The 17778-nt window shown below is 52.5% G+C and overlaps 1 protein-coding gene across 1 annotated transcript; it reads right to left on the reverse strand.

Moving 5' to 3' along the window:
- Positions 1 to 661: 661 nt before the first annotated feature.
- LOC133886671 (T-complex protein 1 subunit theta-like) lies at positions 662 to 5706 on the reverse strand. Its single transcript, XM_062326447.1, has 13 exons — positions 5408 to 5706; positions 4616 to 4878; positions 4379 to 4525; positions 4117 to 4278; positions 3441 to 3518; positions 2967 to 3100; positions 2658 to 2730; positions 2499 to 2576; positions 2301 to 2423; positions 2083 to 2177; positions 1417 to 1626; positions 1063 to 1120; positions 662 to 970 (listed from the first exon to the last, which is right to left on the reverse strand). The coding sequence occupies exons 1-13, from the start codon at positions 5559 to 5561 to the stop codon at positions 896 to 898; spliced, it is 1650 nt and encodes a 549-aa protein (XP_062182431.1). The 5' UTR covers positions 5562 to 5706; the 3' UTR covers positions 662 to 895.
- Between the last annotated feature and the right edge of the window lie 12072 nt (positions 5707 to 17778).

Genomic DNA, 17778 nt, shown 5'->3' on the forward strand with positions numbered 1-17778 from the left:
CTATATTACATCTCTTGATTGCTCTCTTCTTCGCCCCCTCATCTTCAAATCCTGGCTCTGCCGACAAACTAGTTGACCCCCTCATAGCTAAATCCTAGCTCCACCCCTGGAGCCGAGAGTAAGGCACAGTTTGAACTAGTTGACCCCCTCATTTTCAAATCCTAGCTCCACCCCTAGAGCTGAGGGTAAGGCATAGTTTAAACTTCTGTTAGAGTAGCACGACAAACTTGTTGGGTCAACCCCTTGGAATGAATGGTTGACTAAGGGACACTACGTGGTGGCAAAGAAGCAACATGAGCCATATGATAAGGGGCATATTTGCGTGTGTGAATACACATGTGGTGATGTGTGCCTGTAAGTTGTCCTTGTAATCACAAAATAACATGAGCCGCATTTGAGCCTAGTGATGTAGAATGAGCCGAGGGCACGATGCAGACTAAGTGCAACGGTGAGGCACAACGCGGGTAAGTACCAGCTGGCAGTTTGTAACGATGGATGCCATGCCATGTCACGCGACACCAGCATACCTCCAAGACTCGTACCTCCGCTGCCTACCACATCATGGTAGTCCAATACGGAACAGGCAACTTTGCAGTTGCAAATAAGGATGGTAGTTGCTGCCAACCTATTGCATTCAAGAATGGCAGCCGCTGCACGCTGCTGTCTTTCAACGTTACCAAGCCAATATCCATCTAGATTGCCTTCAGTATTTCAGCTAGAACTGAAGTTCCACTTGCATCGGTATAACACACCAGGAAAGAACTCGTAAGTCCCACAAAAGATATCAGCTCAACCCAAAATCTTCTACAGAATCAAACCTAGACAAGATGGAGAAACGTCTTCTGCTCTGAAAACTCAAGCGTGATACAACGAGAACCGGAGTACAAAGATGAGACTAATCTTCGTCCATCCCACCAGGACCAGGCTGGGCATCTCTTCTTGGCCCTCCGGCTGGCTTCGCCATGATGATCTGTGCAGTGAAGGAATGCAACTATTAGCATACAAACTACAAACAATCCTATTTCATATAAATGAACGATAACATAAGATTGACACTCTTACCTGGTCAACCCGTAGCACAGTGCATGCAGCATCGGCAGAGTATTTTAGGGCATATAACCTGAACAGTGAAGGAAGTAAAGTAAGACATCTGCTAAGTAATTAGCGAAAGCAGCTTAAACGACTACAGAAGTTATGCAAACTCATGTCCCGAATTTGAAAACACAAAATGCATGCATGACCACCATGGTGTAGCATTTTCCACAACATCTAAGACGCAAAACCAGCACCAATAAAATGAATGTAAAATGAATACATGTTTTAGTACCATGGCATAAACAGCTTAAAAACATACTTAACCAGCTCCCCACATAATTTCTACATCTGTTTTTCAAAACTATTGAAACATAGGCTTACTTTGTGACGTAGAGGTCCCATATTTTCAAGACTGAGACATCCTTGCAAGCACCTTCCTCCAAGTCAATGCCGACTTTTGTGTTGCCACCAGCATGCTCAGCATAAAGAGATGATATTATCTCCATTGCATTAAGTCCAGCATTGTCAGCCAGGGTTCTTGGAACCATTTCAAAGCTTTCAGCAAATTTTGCAATAGCATACTGGTCCAACCTGCATAACCATTCCATCAACAAACGATGGGAAAAAGCATAGTATATAATTCAACATTTCTTGGCATCATCAACCAAACTACATAAATCGATAAAAGTAACAACACTGTTGACAGATCAAATGTACCAGACCCAACTAAACAATATAACTCTAGATACTCGCAGGTTGTCTCTAGATAATTAAGATTTACAACCTCATGGTTCAAAAAGTTGCATCTTTGACTTCAGAAAGTTTTATTCCATCTGTCTTGTCACAATAAAAACAGGAGAACATGAACAATAACTTATTTATGACAAGTACTGAAAACCGTACAGCTCAACAACACTTGTCAATTAAGACTAGCAATCCAATCCAAGATCCTTTTCTTTTAAACTAGCACCATGTTTCACAGTTTCAGAAGTGTCAGTTTACCTAGTACATGAAAAAATTACTATCACATTAGAAATATATAATTACCCTGTTTCCTTCAAAGAAAACTCCTTCAATCTCCTTGCCAGTTCTATTTCCGTTGCAGCAGCACCAGGAATTATCCGACTGTCCCTGCACATTGACTAGTACAAACACCAACAGTCAAATAATCTTAGCTAATCAGACAACAACAAAGTATTAAGTATGGATGTTCCAAAACAAAGAAAAGTTTATTTCAATCTACTCTATATATATCACAGATATACCTTGTAAGTATTGACGCCATCATCAACAGCTCTTTCAAGATCATCTAGTATACTGTCAGTACTGCCTCTCAAGACAACGGTAGCCACAGCATTTCCACCTTCTTCATTCTTGACGACGGTCACCTATAAAACAAACAAAATATGGTGAGGAAGAATATCGACACATCTTCTATGAAAACACTAAGGCACGGAATATACTCGAACACCGCCAATCTCTTCCACCGAAACAGAGTCTGCATAACCTAATTCGTCCACATTTGGTCGGCTAAGTTTCAACTGTTTGAAAAGGCACAAAACATCAGAATAAGTAGGCTATACCATGCTATGCAACAAGCATATTTTGGAATCATAACTTACAACTGCTACAGCCCCAGTAGTACGGCAGAATCTTCTCAGTTCAAACTTCGAGCTGATTTTCAAAACCATTAGTCTGCAAACAAAACGTCAATAAGGAAAAGGTCATGACCAGGGTCAACTGCTAAACATCAAATAAACCCAACTTTGAGATGCTTTCCTATACGACAACCTCCAGTTGGGGTTTTTTATCGCGAATCAAATATATTCAATAACTCTCCCGTCAAAAAGAAGTTTTCAACAAAGAAAACTAGCGTACAGAAAAATTAGATAATCCATTCAGATCATGACTCATATAAGCAAAACACTGACTTGTAACGTTCACAGAAATGTAACGCCATATCGCCAACTGCTCCTCCACTGACAATAACCTTGGCACCTGAGTCAGCAACAGCTTTGATAAGTTCCTCCACCTTAGCTTCCTCAGTCTTAGCATAATTTTCTAGCTGCAAAAAGCACTAGTGTTATAGGCTGCAGCAGATACTTATAGATAATGGAGTTTCGAATGAACTATAGAAGCAAAGCAATATCATGTGCTCCAAAGAACATATTAGGACATCGAGAGTTCAAAATACCATTTAACTTCAGCATATTTACAAGACAAGAACCCAAGAATTATGCACAAGGTATCTACTGTTGGATGTACATATATTACAGAATTAGAAACATATCTATCAAACAGAAGCCAACTATACAGTTTGCAACGCTCGAAACTATACTGAGTGAAGTGAAACTAGGAACAAGTTGATAACAGAAGGGAGCAGATTTCTCACGGTAAGAACATACCTGTTCGGCGGAATGTATCAACACAGTTCCCTTTGTTTCAGTGGCAGAGGTATCAACACCGCCAGCAAATACTGCAATCTGAATATTGATAGCTTTTAGAATTTAGAAAGAAACACTGGCAGATAACATATAGGAACCATGAGTATTTATATTAGTGTAAGATTCCTATGTGCATATTAAATACAATGAACACAACATATTACTGCCCATATTATTTAAAATTAGGAAGCCATTACTCCATAATTTGTGGTAACTTGTGGAGAATATAACCATCCAGTAACTTTACTTAGTGCAAAAAAATAACGCAAGCGCATAAATGTATCGTGCTGCGACTGCTCTAAGAAAGAACTGATTCATGAGGGTGCCACTTAGGGAACTGGAGACTTATGAGGATGTAATGCTATGTAGGCATACAGGCCCTGAGGCCCTACTTAACCGTATACATTAAAAAAAAAACAGTCCATGACTACGGTGCAATATGAAAACAAGGATTATCCCTGAGTACCCCAATAGCAAAATAATCATAACATCAAGAACTATATCATCTAAGCCTCCATTCACAGTACCTCCTCTCATTGGAAAAACATCGAAATTGATAGAACAGAAAAAAGGCATAAACATTGACAGATAACCAACAAGTATGCCATTCCAACGAAGTGCAGCATATTGAACTCACCTTTGCCTTCTCCACTTTTTTTATGCTCCCAACAGCGTCATTTTTCAGAACCATCCCACGGACCACAGAAGAATTATGCAAACCACCTCCAGTCAGCTTAGCCACTCTGACATTGTCCACGTTGAAGTTTGCAGGATTTTTGGGGCAAACTTGCATGCAGGCCTAAAAGGCCACGATAAAACAAACCAATTAAGAGTTGGTATCAGGATTGAGTGAAAAATAAAATACTCCCTCAAGAGTAAGATGGTACAGATTAGCTTACATCAGCGACAAGAGGGCACAGTATATCCTCCTGGCCAAATTGCTTGCTCGCAACAGCAGATTTCATCCTTAACACAACCTCCTCCTTGTTCCTTACATCCATGTTCTCAGAGCCTTTCTCTACAAGATCCTCCAAGACCTCAGTTGTCTGCATTCCAAATACAAAGGTACAAAGAGGCAGCCATCAGATTGCAGGTTGTAAAGATACAAAGCTTATAGGAACGGGTGGGTAGGTCACCTTGTTGATGGCTTTGGTGTAGCCAATGATGATCTCACTTGGATGCAAGCCCATCCTGATGAGCTCTGCAGCCTTCTCAAGCAGTTCACCGGCGAACGATATGGTGAGATTAGCACCATCCCCAATCTCCTCCTGCTGAGCTCGGCCAGCTAGGACCAAGATCTTAGCAGCCGGGTGCTGAACCTCAAGCTCATTCACGATGGTCGCAGCATCGTTTGTCACAAAGAGCTTGTCCAAGTGATTGATAACCATCTTGTTCATTCCTACACAAAGAGAACCAGATCAGTGATACTGTCCGGTAACCAACCACCGAAACCTCTCAGCATCTTAAGTAAAAAGAAGTCAAATGTTATCTACAGAGAGTAGTAGACTAGTTGTGCTGGACAAACAAATTGCTCGTGATCCAAACATTCCAAACAAATGAACGCAATTTCAAATGGCACACCACGGACTGACATCTTTCGTACTACCCAAACATTCAGCAGCAGCATCACCTAAGCCTAATAAGCTCTAACAATCAGAGCAGCATCGGCATAGTCTCTTTAAACTCTCGCTGCTCCTCAACAAGCGCAAGCTCAGCCTCGCCACATCTGCAGCAGAAACAAGCTGTTTGCCCCGTCGATGCATCAAAGGCCGCCGCTACCCTGAACACCCCCCCTACAGCACGATACGGTGGGCCTCACGCTACCCAACGAGTCCGTTCTACTCGCTCCAGATCCCCCTGCTCCTCGAGCGACCAAACCCAAAAGCCACGCGACGAACGGGAGCACCGCATGAGAGCATACTACCCACCGTTGGGGCCGAGGGAGGTACGCGTGATGGCGGAGAGCTCGCGGCAGGCGTCGATGTTCTTGAGCACGGCCTCGTCGAGCCCCGAGAGGTGGCGGTGGCCCTCCTTGAGCATCGACTGGATCCCGTACCCCGGCATCGCGCCCAGGCCCACCATCTTCGTCGGCGGCGATCCGGCGGCGGGCGCCGAGGGGGATCGGGGAGAAGTTTAAAACCCTAGCTGCCGCGGCCGCTGCTGGTGGGAGGGAGTGCGAGTGCGGGCGGGGAGAGGGGCGAGTGGGAGGGAGGGAGGGAGATGCAGAGGCAGAGGCCGCCGAGCTGTTCTAGAATGGTGGGGAGAGGAAGCCCTAGGAGGCCAGGAGCTTCGGCCCGGGTAGGAAGGTCTGATGGGCTGGTTGGGCCAGGCCGTAAGTGTGTCGCGGATTTATGCCGGGCCGTAAGTGTGTTGCATTTTTGGGTCGGACTGGGCTGGGTTGGGCTTAGACGGGATTAAAATTTTACGAATTTGAGAATTTTAGAGGAGAACGAAATATTTAATTTTGGAATGTTCTTTCATTGATATATAGGACCCACAGAGCATAAGACGATAAATGATTGAAATTTTGACGAAATTTCATAAATTTCGGTCTTTTCGTCTGTGAACGAAAAAAAATGTACAATAAAATTGAAATCCCGATTCCTTCACTCCCTTAAAAAAAAAACAGGTCGGTCACTGACAAGCGGACTGTAGTATCTGAAACAGTGATGGGACGCAGAGCCTGTTTGGTTTTGCACACGAATTTGCCATATGGAAGCTGAATTTGAGGGTTGTCTTGCTAAATTTGGCCAAATATGAAGGTTGTATTACCAAATTTAAATTTTGGATCCAAGCCAAATTTGGGTGTGCGAACTTGGGCACCATTGGTGCCAGCTCCCAATATATGTCATTGTTCGGAGAAAAGGAACTAACATGCTTGTATTTCTCGTGCGTGTTAAACCATGCTTCTGAAGGGAAAAAAAAAAGCATGCTTGCAAGCGCCATTATGAAATGTTGAAGAAATTTAGTGGTATACTTTATGTTTGCGAACAAGTTCTCTTGCGGGACATTAGACAGATGGTGATAATTTAAGCTCACTCAGGCTATGCTTTTTGATTATTGCAATGTGACGACTCGTGCAATTTAAGTTCATTGTTTCTGTCACTGCAATTTACGCTTAAATTTTCTTGTCAACGAGATCAATGTGCTAGGTTTAATGTCAATTAACGATGATCAAGTAGTGAGAAGAATACTTTAAGCTCTTTTTCTAAAGTACAAGTTGATAGTCTACATCATCTACGACAACAACGACATCAAAAATATGACTTCAAGTCAAATGTTCGACAAGATCACTGCCTATAAGATGACCATAAATATGGAAGTGAAAGCTTCTTCCTCATCTAACGTCAAGAATCTTGCTCTCACAAGCAAGCAAGCACCATGCCACAGGAATGTCACGTTCTCACCGTAGGACGTGCATGTGGCGCTAGCGCTCATGGCTGCGGACACGCGCCGCGACACACTTGACCAGCTACAAAACTTCCTCGGGGCGCCATGCACCGCCGACCTCGCCACCTTCGCCGCCCACGTGATGAACGACGTCATCGCTGACTGGTTGGCCTCTAGCGGGCTGAAGGTGCTGTTCAGCGGCGCGCTCCGGAAGGCCTTCCATGATGCGGCCGTTGGTGCCTACCGCTCGGAGGCCATGACGGTGGATTTCCAGAACAAGGTCAGCGCGCGCAGCCTGGCTGCTCTCTCGAAAGTAGACATTGTGTCGAAAGTAGAAACTAGCTATATTGTGATTTCTTTCTATGGATAAATCCTTATCTGCCATTGCAAACTCCTCCGATCCCAGATATGCCACTGTAAATACGCTTATCCTCTCAATGCCATGGTTCTTAAATTTCATGCCCCTAAATTCCACAACCGTCGCTTCCGTTCGGTCTGACTATCAGTCATGAATTGACTGCCAAAAAACGGTCAATAATGCCATGAACGAGCATAAAGTTTAAGGATAGTAGCACTGGAGAGATAGGGTGGTTCTCAGTGGCATATATGAGATTGGAGAAGTTTTAGTGGCATAAAAAAATCTCCCTTTTTTCTATACATTTTCACTATCGTTTTCGATGACGTGAAGCCGGAGGATGCCACGAAGATGATCAATGACTTCATCAAGAGAGCTACCAACAACCATGTCAAATCGGTCATCTCTGCCGATGACATTGTCGGAGCTGAAATGGACATCGTGCTCGCAAACGCAATCTACTTCAGTGGCCAATGGCCCGAGCGCACATTCCACCCGTGGAACACAAAGCCCGGGCAGTTCTACTGCCTCGACGGTAGCTGCGTCGACACGCCCTTCATGTGGAGCGGCATACACCAATACACCAAGCCCATGGACAGGTTCGAGGTGCTCAAGATTCCCTACAAGAAGGGATGGCGCACGAAATACTCCATGTGTGTCTTCCTCCTGGACAAGCGCGATGGCATTTGCTCCATGGTGGATGTGGTCACCGCGCTCCAAGGAGGCCTGCGCAACGCGAACCCCAAGAAACAGGTGAGGGTGATTCACTACATGAAGTTATGAATGATGGGTGATAATCGTCATGTGTGAAGCGTCCCGTATTCGTTATCTCAAAAACATCACCGATGACTAATCATAAGTAACTGATAAGAATCTGTCACTAATGAGATTATTGGTGATAGGTCATAATTTGATCTATCACTAATGAAGATAATAAGTGATAGGTTATAACTGTGATGTTAGGATCCTCAGCCCGTGTGAAGGTAGGCGGCTGAGTCCTAAGAAAATCTGAGAAGTCATCTCGGCGCCCAACCCCACCTCCTCCTTGAGAGGCCATGTTATGCACGAGAGCTTCGAGAAGCGCCGTTTGAGCTTGACGGTTTTGCTTGATTTGCATAAGCATCTCCGCTATGCTCAGCGGTGGAGATGGGTTATTCTCATTAGAACTCTCAGGAAGATCTCTCAAACTGTCATGGGTTCTCATCCTGTTGTGACGATGAGAAGGAAGAAAGACGAAGGTTAAATTCTGACATAGGTAAAAAATCAAACTCCAACTAATGCTACTTTACTATGTCGGATCTCGCTTACTTGGATCCGTATACTATATAATGATGAAAATACATGTTCAAAGACATGATGCAAAATGAGCAATGAAACATAAAAGCATACTCGCTTCTGAACTACACGTATCTTTCTCAAATACATCTCACCCCATCAAGTATCGCAACTACATACGTTATACTTAGGGGCATAATATAGCAGGCTCATACATATTGGCAAGAAGATGCACAAAAAATTTTTTAGTGAGTTGCTTAGTGAAGTTAACCACTTACTAAACAACGTTCTAATTATGTTTAGGCTACTTAATTAAACCAAGCTCTGATACTACGTTATGAGAAACCGTCCAAATAGTATTGTAATTAATTACCAAGAGGATCATTATTCATAATCACAACCTCGATGATTGACCAGAATATTATCCCGGTAGTCCCGGCACGTATTTTGTGCCCAAGATCGGAACACATGCCTTTAAACATTTAGTATCACAACATAGCTTAGGAAAGAGTAAGTAATTAACATTTATATTACAAGTTCTTAAGCATACAACCATTTTCAATAATTTACATCAAAAGATAACAACATCTACGCAGCGAAAACATAAACATATATAACAAAAGAGAGTGGAGCCACATACCCTTAGGCTTCACCCCAAAAGCACGATCTCCGAGAGTAGAATGCACTACTCTTGCCAGTCACCTTGATCGGTAGGCACGAAGTAGCCAAACACCAGCTCTTCCTCACCAGCAGCACTGAAAACGCAGGCATGAGTACGAAGGTGCTCGCAAGACTTAAACTATATAGAGCACATATACATAGCTCGACACCAAGGATTATGCATTGAGCCATTAGTAAGGAAAAAGCCACATGGTTAAATTAAACATAAACGGTAAGCAACTTGGACACATGTGTGAGCAACTAATTTAACCAACAACAACATAACTCTACCCTGCCACAACCAACTGAACATAAATAATTAGAATCATTATGAACATACATGTGTCGGAGGGTGAACTCCTGTCGTAGGGATCCCGAGAGACCCCCTTTTAGAGATTCGGCCGGGGGGATGATTCTGAACGAGCTTGTTTTGGGAAATAAGCGGGAAACGGAAATAAATGCAGTGGCTAGTGGGAGATGATCGTCCTAGTGCGAGAAAGATGGGTGCACCGGGGTTTAGACAGGTTCGGGCCGCACGGGGGCGTAACACCCTACTCCTGTGTGAGTGTTATATCTGCCCTTGAAGGGAATTCTTCAAGGATGTATCTGGTTACAAGAGAGAGCCACTTACTGAGAGCTTGAGGCTCTCGTGTTCTAGCTTGGCTTGGGCTGGTTTGAGCGTCTGCGTCCTCTTCTTCCCACCCCCTTTTACGTGTTCTCCATCCTTTCCTTTTATAGGCGCGCCGACCTCGACATATCCTGAATGGGAAAGAGGGGATGCGAATCCCAAGGTGCCACGGAGAAAGGCGTCATCATTTCGTCTTGGCGAAATGACACGGGCGGTGGAAAAATGCGGCGCGCATCCGACCACCCGCCATTGTGGAGGCCCTTCGGCGCCATTGAGGGGGCCCACCGGGCAGCCTCAGAGGTGCCCGGTGCGCCCACCCTGTCTTGTTCTTCTGCCAGGGTAGGGTGGCAGGCGGAACGCTTCGATTCTGGCAACGTTATCCCGAGGCACCCGGGTGAAACGGGACGGGACCCATGCATTTAATGGACCCACGCCCCCCTGCCAGTGCATGGCAGGGTCTGACACTGGGGCGTGGGCAGCTGAGAATGTCAGGATGTCAGGATGTCAGGCCGCGCGTGCCCATTAAATGCGGTATTGGGCCTTTGACTGGCTGACACCCCGACGATGGGACTCTTCGAGTCGTCGGACGACCTTGCGCGAACCTTCAGGGAAACGAGTCCTCGGGGGTTGCCACGTGCAACCCCGAGCACTCTCTCCCGGGCACTTCGGCGAAACCTTCGGGGCACCGAGTTCTCGGGGGCTGCCACGTGCAGCCCCGAGCACTCTCTCCCGAGCACTTCGATGGGACCTTCGGGGCACCGAGTCCTCGGGGGCTGCCACGTGCAGCCCCGAGCACTTGGTGGGACATTCGGGGAACCGAGTGCTCGGGGGCTGCCACGTGCAGCCCCGAGCACTCTCTCCCGAGCACTTGGTGGGACCTTCGGGGAACCGAGTCCTCGGGGGCTGCCACGTGCAGCCCCGAGCACTCTCTCCCGAGCACTTGGTGGGACCTTCGGGGAACCGAGTCCTCGGGGGCTGCCACGTGCAGCCCCGAGCACTCTCTCCCGAGCACTTGGTGGGACCTTCGGGGAACCGAGTCCTCGGGGGCTGCCACGTGCAGCCCCGAGCACTCTCTCCCGAGCACTTCCTTCCCGGTATTTGGGCTCTGCGGATCATCGGGGAACTAGGGTGCTCGGGAACCAGAGGCGGCGGCCTCGAGCACCTTCTCCCGGAACTTAGCTTCTTCTTATCTTGCAGGGTGGACCTCGCGGGATGGTGACGCGTGGCGGATGGCTGGCCCGGTCTCGGGACTCAGGGACCCCTGGTTCCTTATACACCGACAGTAGCCCCCGGGCCCATTGGTAGGCGACGGGACGGAGACGGCGGATGGGCGCTTCGTCGCGGCCGAGGCCGAGGCTGGTGCAGACGCCATGCGTCAGGCTTTCGAGAGGTGGTCTTTACGGACCCAGACCTCAAGTACCCCCCAACGGAAAAATGAATGGACGCGTGTCCACACAACTTTCGAAGGGTATGATGACCGTACGGACGGCACGCGCGGTCGCCGCGCGGATCGAGGAAAATACGCCTGGCAGCCGCTGACATTACGCGATCGGCGGGAGATTCGCCTGGTGGTTGCGCCGATCGAGACGACGCTTCGCCGAGCGAACCGTCTGGGCGGCAGTTTTTGAACGTTGAGATATAAAAGGGGGAATGGATCGGTCCGTTCCCCTCTTTACGCTTTCTTGCGCTCGTGCTCTTGCTTTCCTTGCGCTCCGAAGCCCTTAGGAGACTCCCAGGCGACCGGAGCATTCTCCCTTCTCTCTCTCTTCACCACCAAAACACCTTCCATCTTTGCCGAGATGACGAGGGTTGGAGGAGGACGCCGGGACAAGGCTTCGGACAGCATCTTGCCGGAGTCTCGTCTGAGGAACGAGGAGGTGGCGGACAAAATCAGGAAGCTGCTGGTGCCAGAGGGGCAAGAAGGTGCTGTGGCAGTGAGGCCGGCGAGCCTGACGCCGGCGACGACCGTCCCTGGGCGGACCGTCCTCTTCACTTCCTTCGTGGCGGCGGGGTTGGTGCCGCCATTCTCCGCCTTCTTTCTGCAAGTGCTGGAGACGTACGGTATTCAACTAGTGCACCTAAGCCCCAACTCCGTGGTGGTGTTGGCGACTTTTGCGCATCTCTGCGAAATGTTCGTGGGGGTGTTGCCGTCGGCGACGCTGCTTCGCCATTTTTTCGTCCTTCGGCCGGTGGGGAAGAAGAGGGGGCACTCCACGGCGGACGTCGCGGGGTGCTGCAACCTTCGGCTCCGGGACGGCCTGAGGGATCGTTACATTCCCCAGGTGCTGCGCAGCAAGTGGGAGGAGTGGCGACGGGACTGGTTCTTCGTCGACGTCGACCCCCATGAGCGCCTCGAGCTGCCGGAGGCGGCAGCGGAACCTCGGCGATCGACGTGGGAGGCGCCGCCGCCAGAAGACGCGAGGCTGAAGCCGGTGCTGGAGCGCATCCTGGAATTGCGCGAGTCCGGGTTGACCTCCGTCATGGTGGTCGTGGACTTCCTGCGCCGTCGGCTGGCGCCCTTGCGAGAGCGGGCCCGACCGAGCTGGTTTTATACCGGGCCGGAGGACATTACCAGGACCCAGATCGGCGCGAGCTGGGATCTGGGGCAGGCGGAGCTGCGGGGAATGACACGGGTGATCACCGGAACGGAGGACATGAGCCGGACGGAGCTCCCGTGGCCGGAGATGGTGCTCTGCGCCAACCCCAACCGGGTGGCCATTATGGCGGGTCTGCCGGAATTCGACGCCCAGGGGCCTGTGGACCGGCCTAGAAGCCGGAGTCCCGAGGCCTCCGAACTCCCCGGGCTAGAGGAGCTCCTGGGCGAGGAGACTACTGCTAGCTCGGCGCGGGCTGGCGACGGGGCCGCCGCAAGCAGCAGCCGCCGTGCCAGAGAGGAGGGCGCCACTGAAGTCGTCGAGGAGGTGGCGCCGGGAGATCGGGGAAAGCGTCCCCGGGCCCTGATCTTGGTGCCGGACTCTCCGCCGTCGTCAACGGCAGTGGCGGCATTTCCGGTGCTGGAGCCGCGGCTGGTGCGGATGGGGCCCGCACCGGCGCCCGCGACCCGCATGGCGGCACCCGAGGCTCGCACGACGGCGCCCGAGACCCGCGCGGCGGCACCCGAGGCCCGCGCAGCGGTTCAGGCGAGCCACCAGCGGAAGAGGCGGCGGGAGGAGTCCGGACCGACGGCGCCGGACCCGGACATCAGGCTCCCAGCGGCCAAATGGCGGTATCGGTGAGTCTTCTTTCTCGCTTTTCCATGGGCATCTCTGGCCCGAACTAAGCTTCGGTGTTTTTCATTTGTCTCCCGTAGGCCGGCCGCAGGTGCTACTACGACGGAGAAAGAGCGGGCGCCGAGACCAGAGACGAGCCCGCCTGCCGTTGCAGCGGAGGCGGGCACCAGAACGGCGGAGGCGCCAATCGTCATGGCGGCCAGCGGGAGAGAGATGGAGGCGGCGGCCGAGAGGAGGACGGAGCAAGCGTCCGGATCCTTGGCGCCGGCGGAACCTACCCCGGGCGCAGAGAGCCTGGGGCGGATGCAGGAATGCGGCCGCCGTCCGAGACCTCGGCGCCGGCGGAGCCTACCCCGGGTAGGCAGAGCCCGGGGCGGATGGCAGCGCAGGGCCCTGCAGAGAGCTCGGCCCCCCTGGAGGCACTCTGCGGAGAAGCCTGGGCCCCACTGGCGCTCGGCCAGCCCGCCAACCCCTTCCTGGCCGCCATTGAAGGCGTCCAAGTAGCGGTCGGGCGGCTGGGCGCGGCGGTGAACGCCAAGGAGGGGGAGCTTGAAGCCGAGCGCGCCCGCCTGGCGTTGGAGAAGGCGCAGCTGGCGGGCGCCCAGGAGGAGGCCCGTGCGGCGGCTGCGCGGGAGCAGAAGCTCCTAGAAGATATCCGCGCGGAAGTCGCGCGGGCAGAAGCCGCGCGGGAGCGAGAAGACGCCGCCCGCCTGGCTGAGGCGTCGAGGCAGCAAGCTGCCGAGGCCCTTGCCAGGATGGGGCAGGCGCAGGAGAGGGAGGCGGCAGTCGCAACTCGGGAGCAGGCGGCGGAGGAGCGGCAAGCCGAGCTGATCCGCCGGGAGGGCGCGGTCGAGAAGACGCGCGCCGACCTCCAGCGCTGGGAAGATGACCTCCGGAAGATCAGAGAAGAAATCAAGCGCTGGGAGGAGGACGTCTCCATCTGGGAAGTGGACAATGAGCTATCGGCGTCGGATCTCGGTGCCCGGGAGGATTCGGTGGCCCAGCAGGAGGATGTGCTGGCCCGGCGGGAGGATGAGCTGAGTCGCCGAGAAGGCGAACTGAGTCGCCGAGAGGGCGAAGCTGTCGCGGCGGCGGCGGCCATGGCGATCAGGGCGGAGCAGAACGCGAAGCACGAGGCGGAACTGGCCGCCCGCGAACGCGCTTTGTCCGAGATAGTGGCCAAGACGAAGCAGGCTGCCGCCCCGGCAGCAGTTGGCAGTTCTTCCGGTCCGGTCGGGGACCAGGGACTCGAGGCACAGCTGCGGGCCGCCAAGGAGAAAATCGAGACCGCCTTTGTCTCGCGGGTCAACCTCGAGCATATGCTGGAAGACATACTCCGGCGGATGCGGCGGGCCGTAGAGAAAGGTGGTCTCGGACGGCTCGTTGACGACAAGAAGGGCGACGCCACCGCACGACAAGTGTTGGGGCTGCAGCAGGTCTGCGAGTGCCTCGAGGCCCTGCCTTGGGCGGTCTAGGAACTCGCCGCCCGGGAGGGACGTGGCTTGGCACATGCAGTGGCCGAGCACGTTCTGGCTTGCTACCGAAGCAGGGACCCAAACTTCCCGCTGGAGCCAGCGCGAGAGGGAGTGGTCGAGGCTGAGGGAGAGGCTGCCCGGGCAGCGGTCCGGAGTACCGCCGCCGAGGTGGCGGCAGGCTTCAGGCGAGAAGTGCCGCCACCGCTAGCCCCTGGGGACGACTCGGAGGATTCAGCCGACGCTTCTGCCGCCGACTAGGCCTTTTGTACCCTTTTTTCATTTGTTGTAGATGTAGGAGTGAACCCTTAGAAAATGCCTTGTATATATCCTGTGAATATTAAATGGCAGTTTTTCCTTGGGCTCGCAACTCCAGTTTCTCTAAGTGTATGATGCTTCTTCTGGTGTTTTGCCCAGAAGTCCCGGGGAGTACTCAGTCGGGCCGTTCCCGACCTTCCCGTCCCCGAGGATAAAGTGGTCCTGATCGTTGTTGCTGGCGCAGTCGGCCTTCGAGCTCTCGCGAGTCCGTATTTACCTAAGTTAAGAAACAAAGACACAGACTCCCTTGCCCGGGAGATAGATTGATCCCGCTCGGAACACGCCATACCTAGTGAACACTTTTTCACTTTGCGACCACCCAGTTAGCAGAAGGGAGACACGTGTGGGCGAGAATGTGACCAAGAGTCCTCGTGGTCCGGTGGTGCCCGAGCTTAAAACGGGCCGAACCGAGCACTGACAGCCCGCCCCTGAGGCCTGAGCTCCGGACTACCCGAGTAGCTCGAGCGATAGGATTACCCAGGGTACCCGAGGACTCGGTAGTGCTCGGGGTCCTTAAAAGCGGACCGAACACCATGACCACCACGTAGGGCTTCGGTCAGACATTATCGCACGCGCGCTACTCTTTTCTGCAAACCGCTCTGTCGTTCTGGGAAAAAGGCGCGAGAGCCCCCGAGAATGACTCGGGAACATAAATTTACTGAAAGCAGACTTGTCTGAATATAACCACTCACCGAACAGCTGTCGGCCTTTCGGCCCACCGATCCAGGAGGGATGTGCTTTCGAGCTCGGGTGCCCGGCAACTTAATTCTTTCAACGGGGCGCCCGAGCGCTCGGAGGCGCACGAGGCTCCTAGGGTCGGGTGATCTCGACCACCCAAGCCTAAGTGGTAGGACCACCCGAGGACCCTTGGGGCCGACCAGAGACCGGGGCATTGAAGCCCTTGCGGCCGAGCTGCTTGCGATCGCCAGCCTGTGACTTAAGAGAAAAAAATAGGATTTCTTTGTCTGGTGCGCTCTGTTAGTGCGGTACTAGCTATAGACTGCTCTCGTTTTCGACCCGAGACCTCTCGAACACCCAAACCGGCGGAGAAGAGCGGGCAGAGGCATAACCCAGAGGTCCTATGGTTTGGTGGCGCCCGGGTATGACAAACCAGACCGAGCACCGACAGCCCGCTCCGGGGGCCCGAGCTCCGGACTACTCGAGCAGCTCGAGCGATGGGATTACCCAGAGCACCCCGAAACTTGGTAGTGCCCGGGAGCCTGCCACGACACCGAACCCCACAGCCTACCATGCTGGACGTAAGTCAGCGGCGACTGCTCGCATGCATACCGATTGTGATTCTTTTATCAGCGGGGAAAATGAGAGAGCGAAATTTTTCTTGCACAGCCGAGCACCTCACCAGACAGATTAAACATACGGAATCCAGAAAAAATATTTCGACATAGCGATTGCTTATTGAAATACTGAATGTGCAATATTTACAAGGTTGGGCGACAGCGACTTACCCAAGGGGCGGAGCCCTCGGACTGCTTGGGCGGGGAGAAGCCCCCGGCCTTGCTGACCTGAGCCGTGAGCACGACCATCTACGGGTAGAAGCATCGGAGATGCTCGATGTTCCACGGATTCGGGAGTGGCTGTCCTTCCTCCGTCGCCAACCTGAAAGAACATGCCCGCGGGACCGCGATCACGGTGAAGGGACCCTCCCACACAGGGGACAGCTTATTCATTCCTTCGCGCGACTGGACGCATCGGAGAACTAGGTCCCCCACCTCGAGAGACCGGGCCCGGACATGGCGCAGATGATAACGCCGCAGACTCTGCTGGTACCTAGCCGCGCGGACGGCGGCACGCCACCGACTCTCTTCCAGGTAGTCCACGTCGTCGCGTCTTTGCCGCTCCTGCTCACCCTCAGAGTATGCATGCACTCGAGGGGAGCCCAAAGTGAGCTCGGAGGGGAGGACTGCTTCGGCGCCATAGACGAGGAAAAACGGAGTCTCCCCGGTGGCGCGGCTTGGCGTAGTCCGATTGGCCCACAGCACAGCTGGCAGCTCGTCTACCCATCCCTTCCCGTGCCTAGCGAGCACGTTATAGGTCCGGGTTTTGAGGCCCTTCAGTATCTCCGCGTTGGCGCGCTCGACCTGCCCGTTACTCCGAGGATGAGCGACGGAAGCGAAGCAAAGCTTGATGCCGAGATCTTCGCAATAGTCCCCGAACAAGGCACTAGTGAATTGGGTGCCGTTGTCGGTGATGATCCGGTTCGGGACGCCAAAGCGGCTGGTGATGCCGCGGATAAACTGGAGCGCTGTGTTTTTGGTCACCTTGATGACTGGGACCGCCTCCGGCCACTTGGTGAACTTGTCGATAGCGACATATAGGTATGCATAGCCCCCGACTGCTCGGGGGAATGGACCCAGAATGTCCAAACCCCAGACCGCGAAAGGCCATGACAGGGGAATGGTATGGAGAGCCTGAGCTGGCTGGTGAATCTGCTTTGCATGGAACTGGCACGCCCTGCAGTGCCGAACCAGCTCGAAAGCATCCTGGAGAGCTGTAGGCCAGTAGAAACCTTGCCGGAAGGCCTTCCCGACCAGCGTGCGGAACGATGAATGGCCACCGCACTCGCCCTCGTGGAACTCAGCGAGAAGATCGCCGCCTTCTGCCCGAGAGATGCATTTCAGGAGGACACCTCCTGCGCTACGCCGGTAGAGATCCCCATCTACTATGGCATAGCGCCTGGACTGCCGAGCAACTCTTTCGGCAGACGCCTCATCCTCGGGTAGGAACTTTTTTTTCAAGTACCCTCGGATGTCAGACATCCACGAGGCATCTTGAGAACATTCGGCGAGCACAGCGCACTCGCCGGACGGCGGCGTCCTGACGGGGCTTCCCACTGAGGGCACCGCCGGGGTCCCCTGAATTGAGTTCGAGGTTTCCCCTTCATCCTGTTCGGCAGGCAGGACGGAAGGCCGTGCGAGTCTTTCTTCAAAGACTCCGGTAGGGACGCGCGCAC

This window comes from Phragmites australis, chromosome 12 (genome assembly GCF_958298935.1).
Source record: "Phragmites australis chromosome 12, lpPhrAust1.1, whole genome shotgun sequence".
Classification (NCBI taxonomy): domain Eukaryota; kingdom Viridiplantae; phylum Streptophyta; class Magnoliopsida; order Poales; family Poaceae; genus Phragmites; species Phragmites australis.

Coding starts and splice junctions, on each gene's coding strand:
- LOC133886671 (XM_062326447.1), bottom strand. CDS start 5,561: ATGGTGGGCCTGGGCGCGATGCCGGGGTACGGGATCCAGTCGATGCTC. Junction 4,526..4,615: donor ACACCAAAGCCATCAACAAG/GTGACCTACCCA, acceptor TTTGGAATGCAG/ACAACTGAGGTCTTGGAGGA. Junction 2,731..2,966: donor CATTTCTGTGAACGTTACAA/GTCAGTGTTTTG, acceptor TTTTGTTTGCAG/ACTAATGGTTTTGAAAATCA.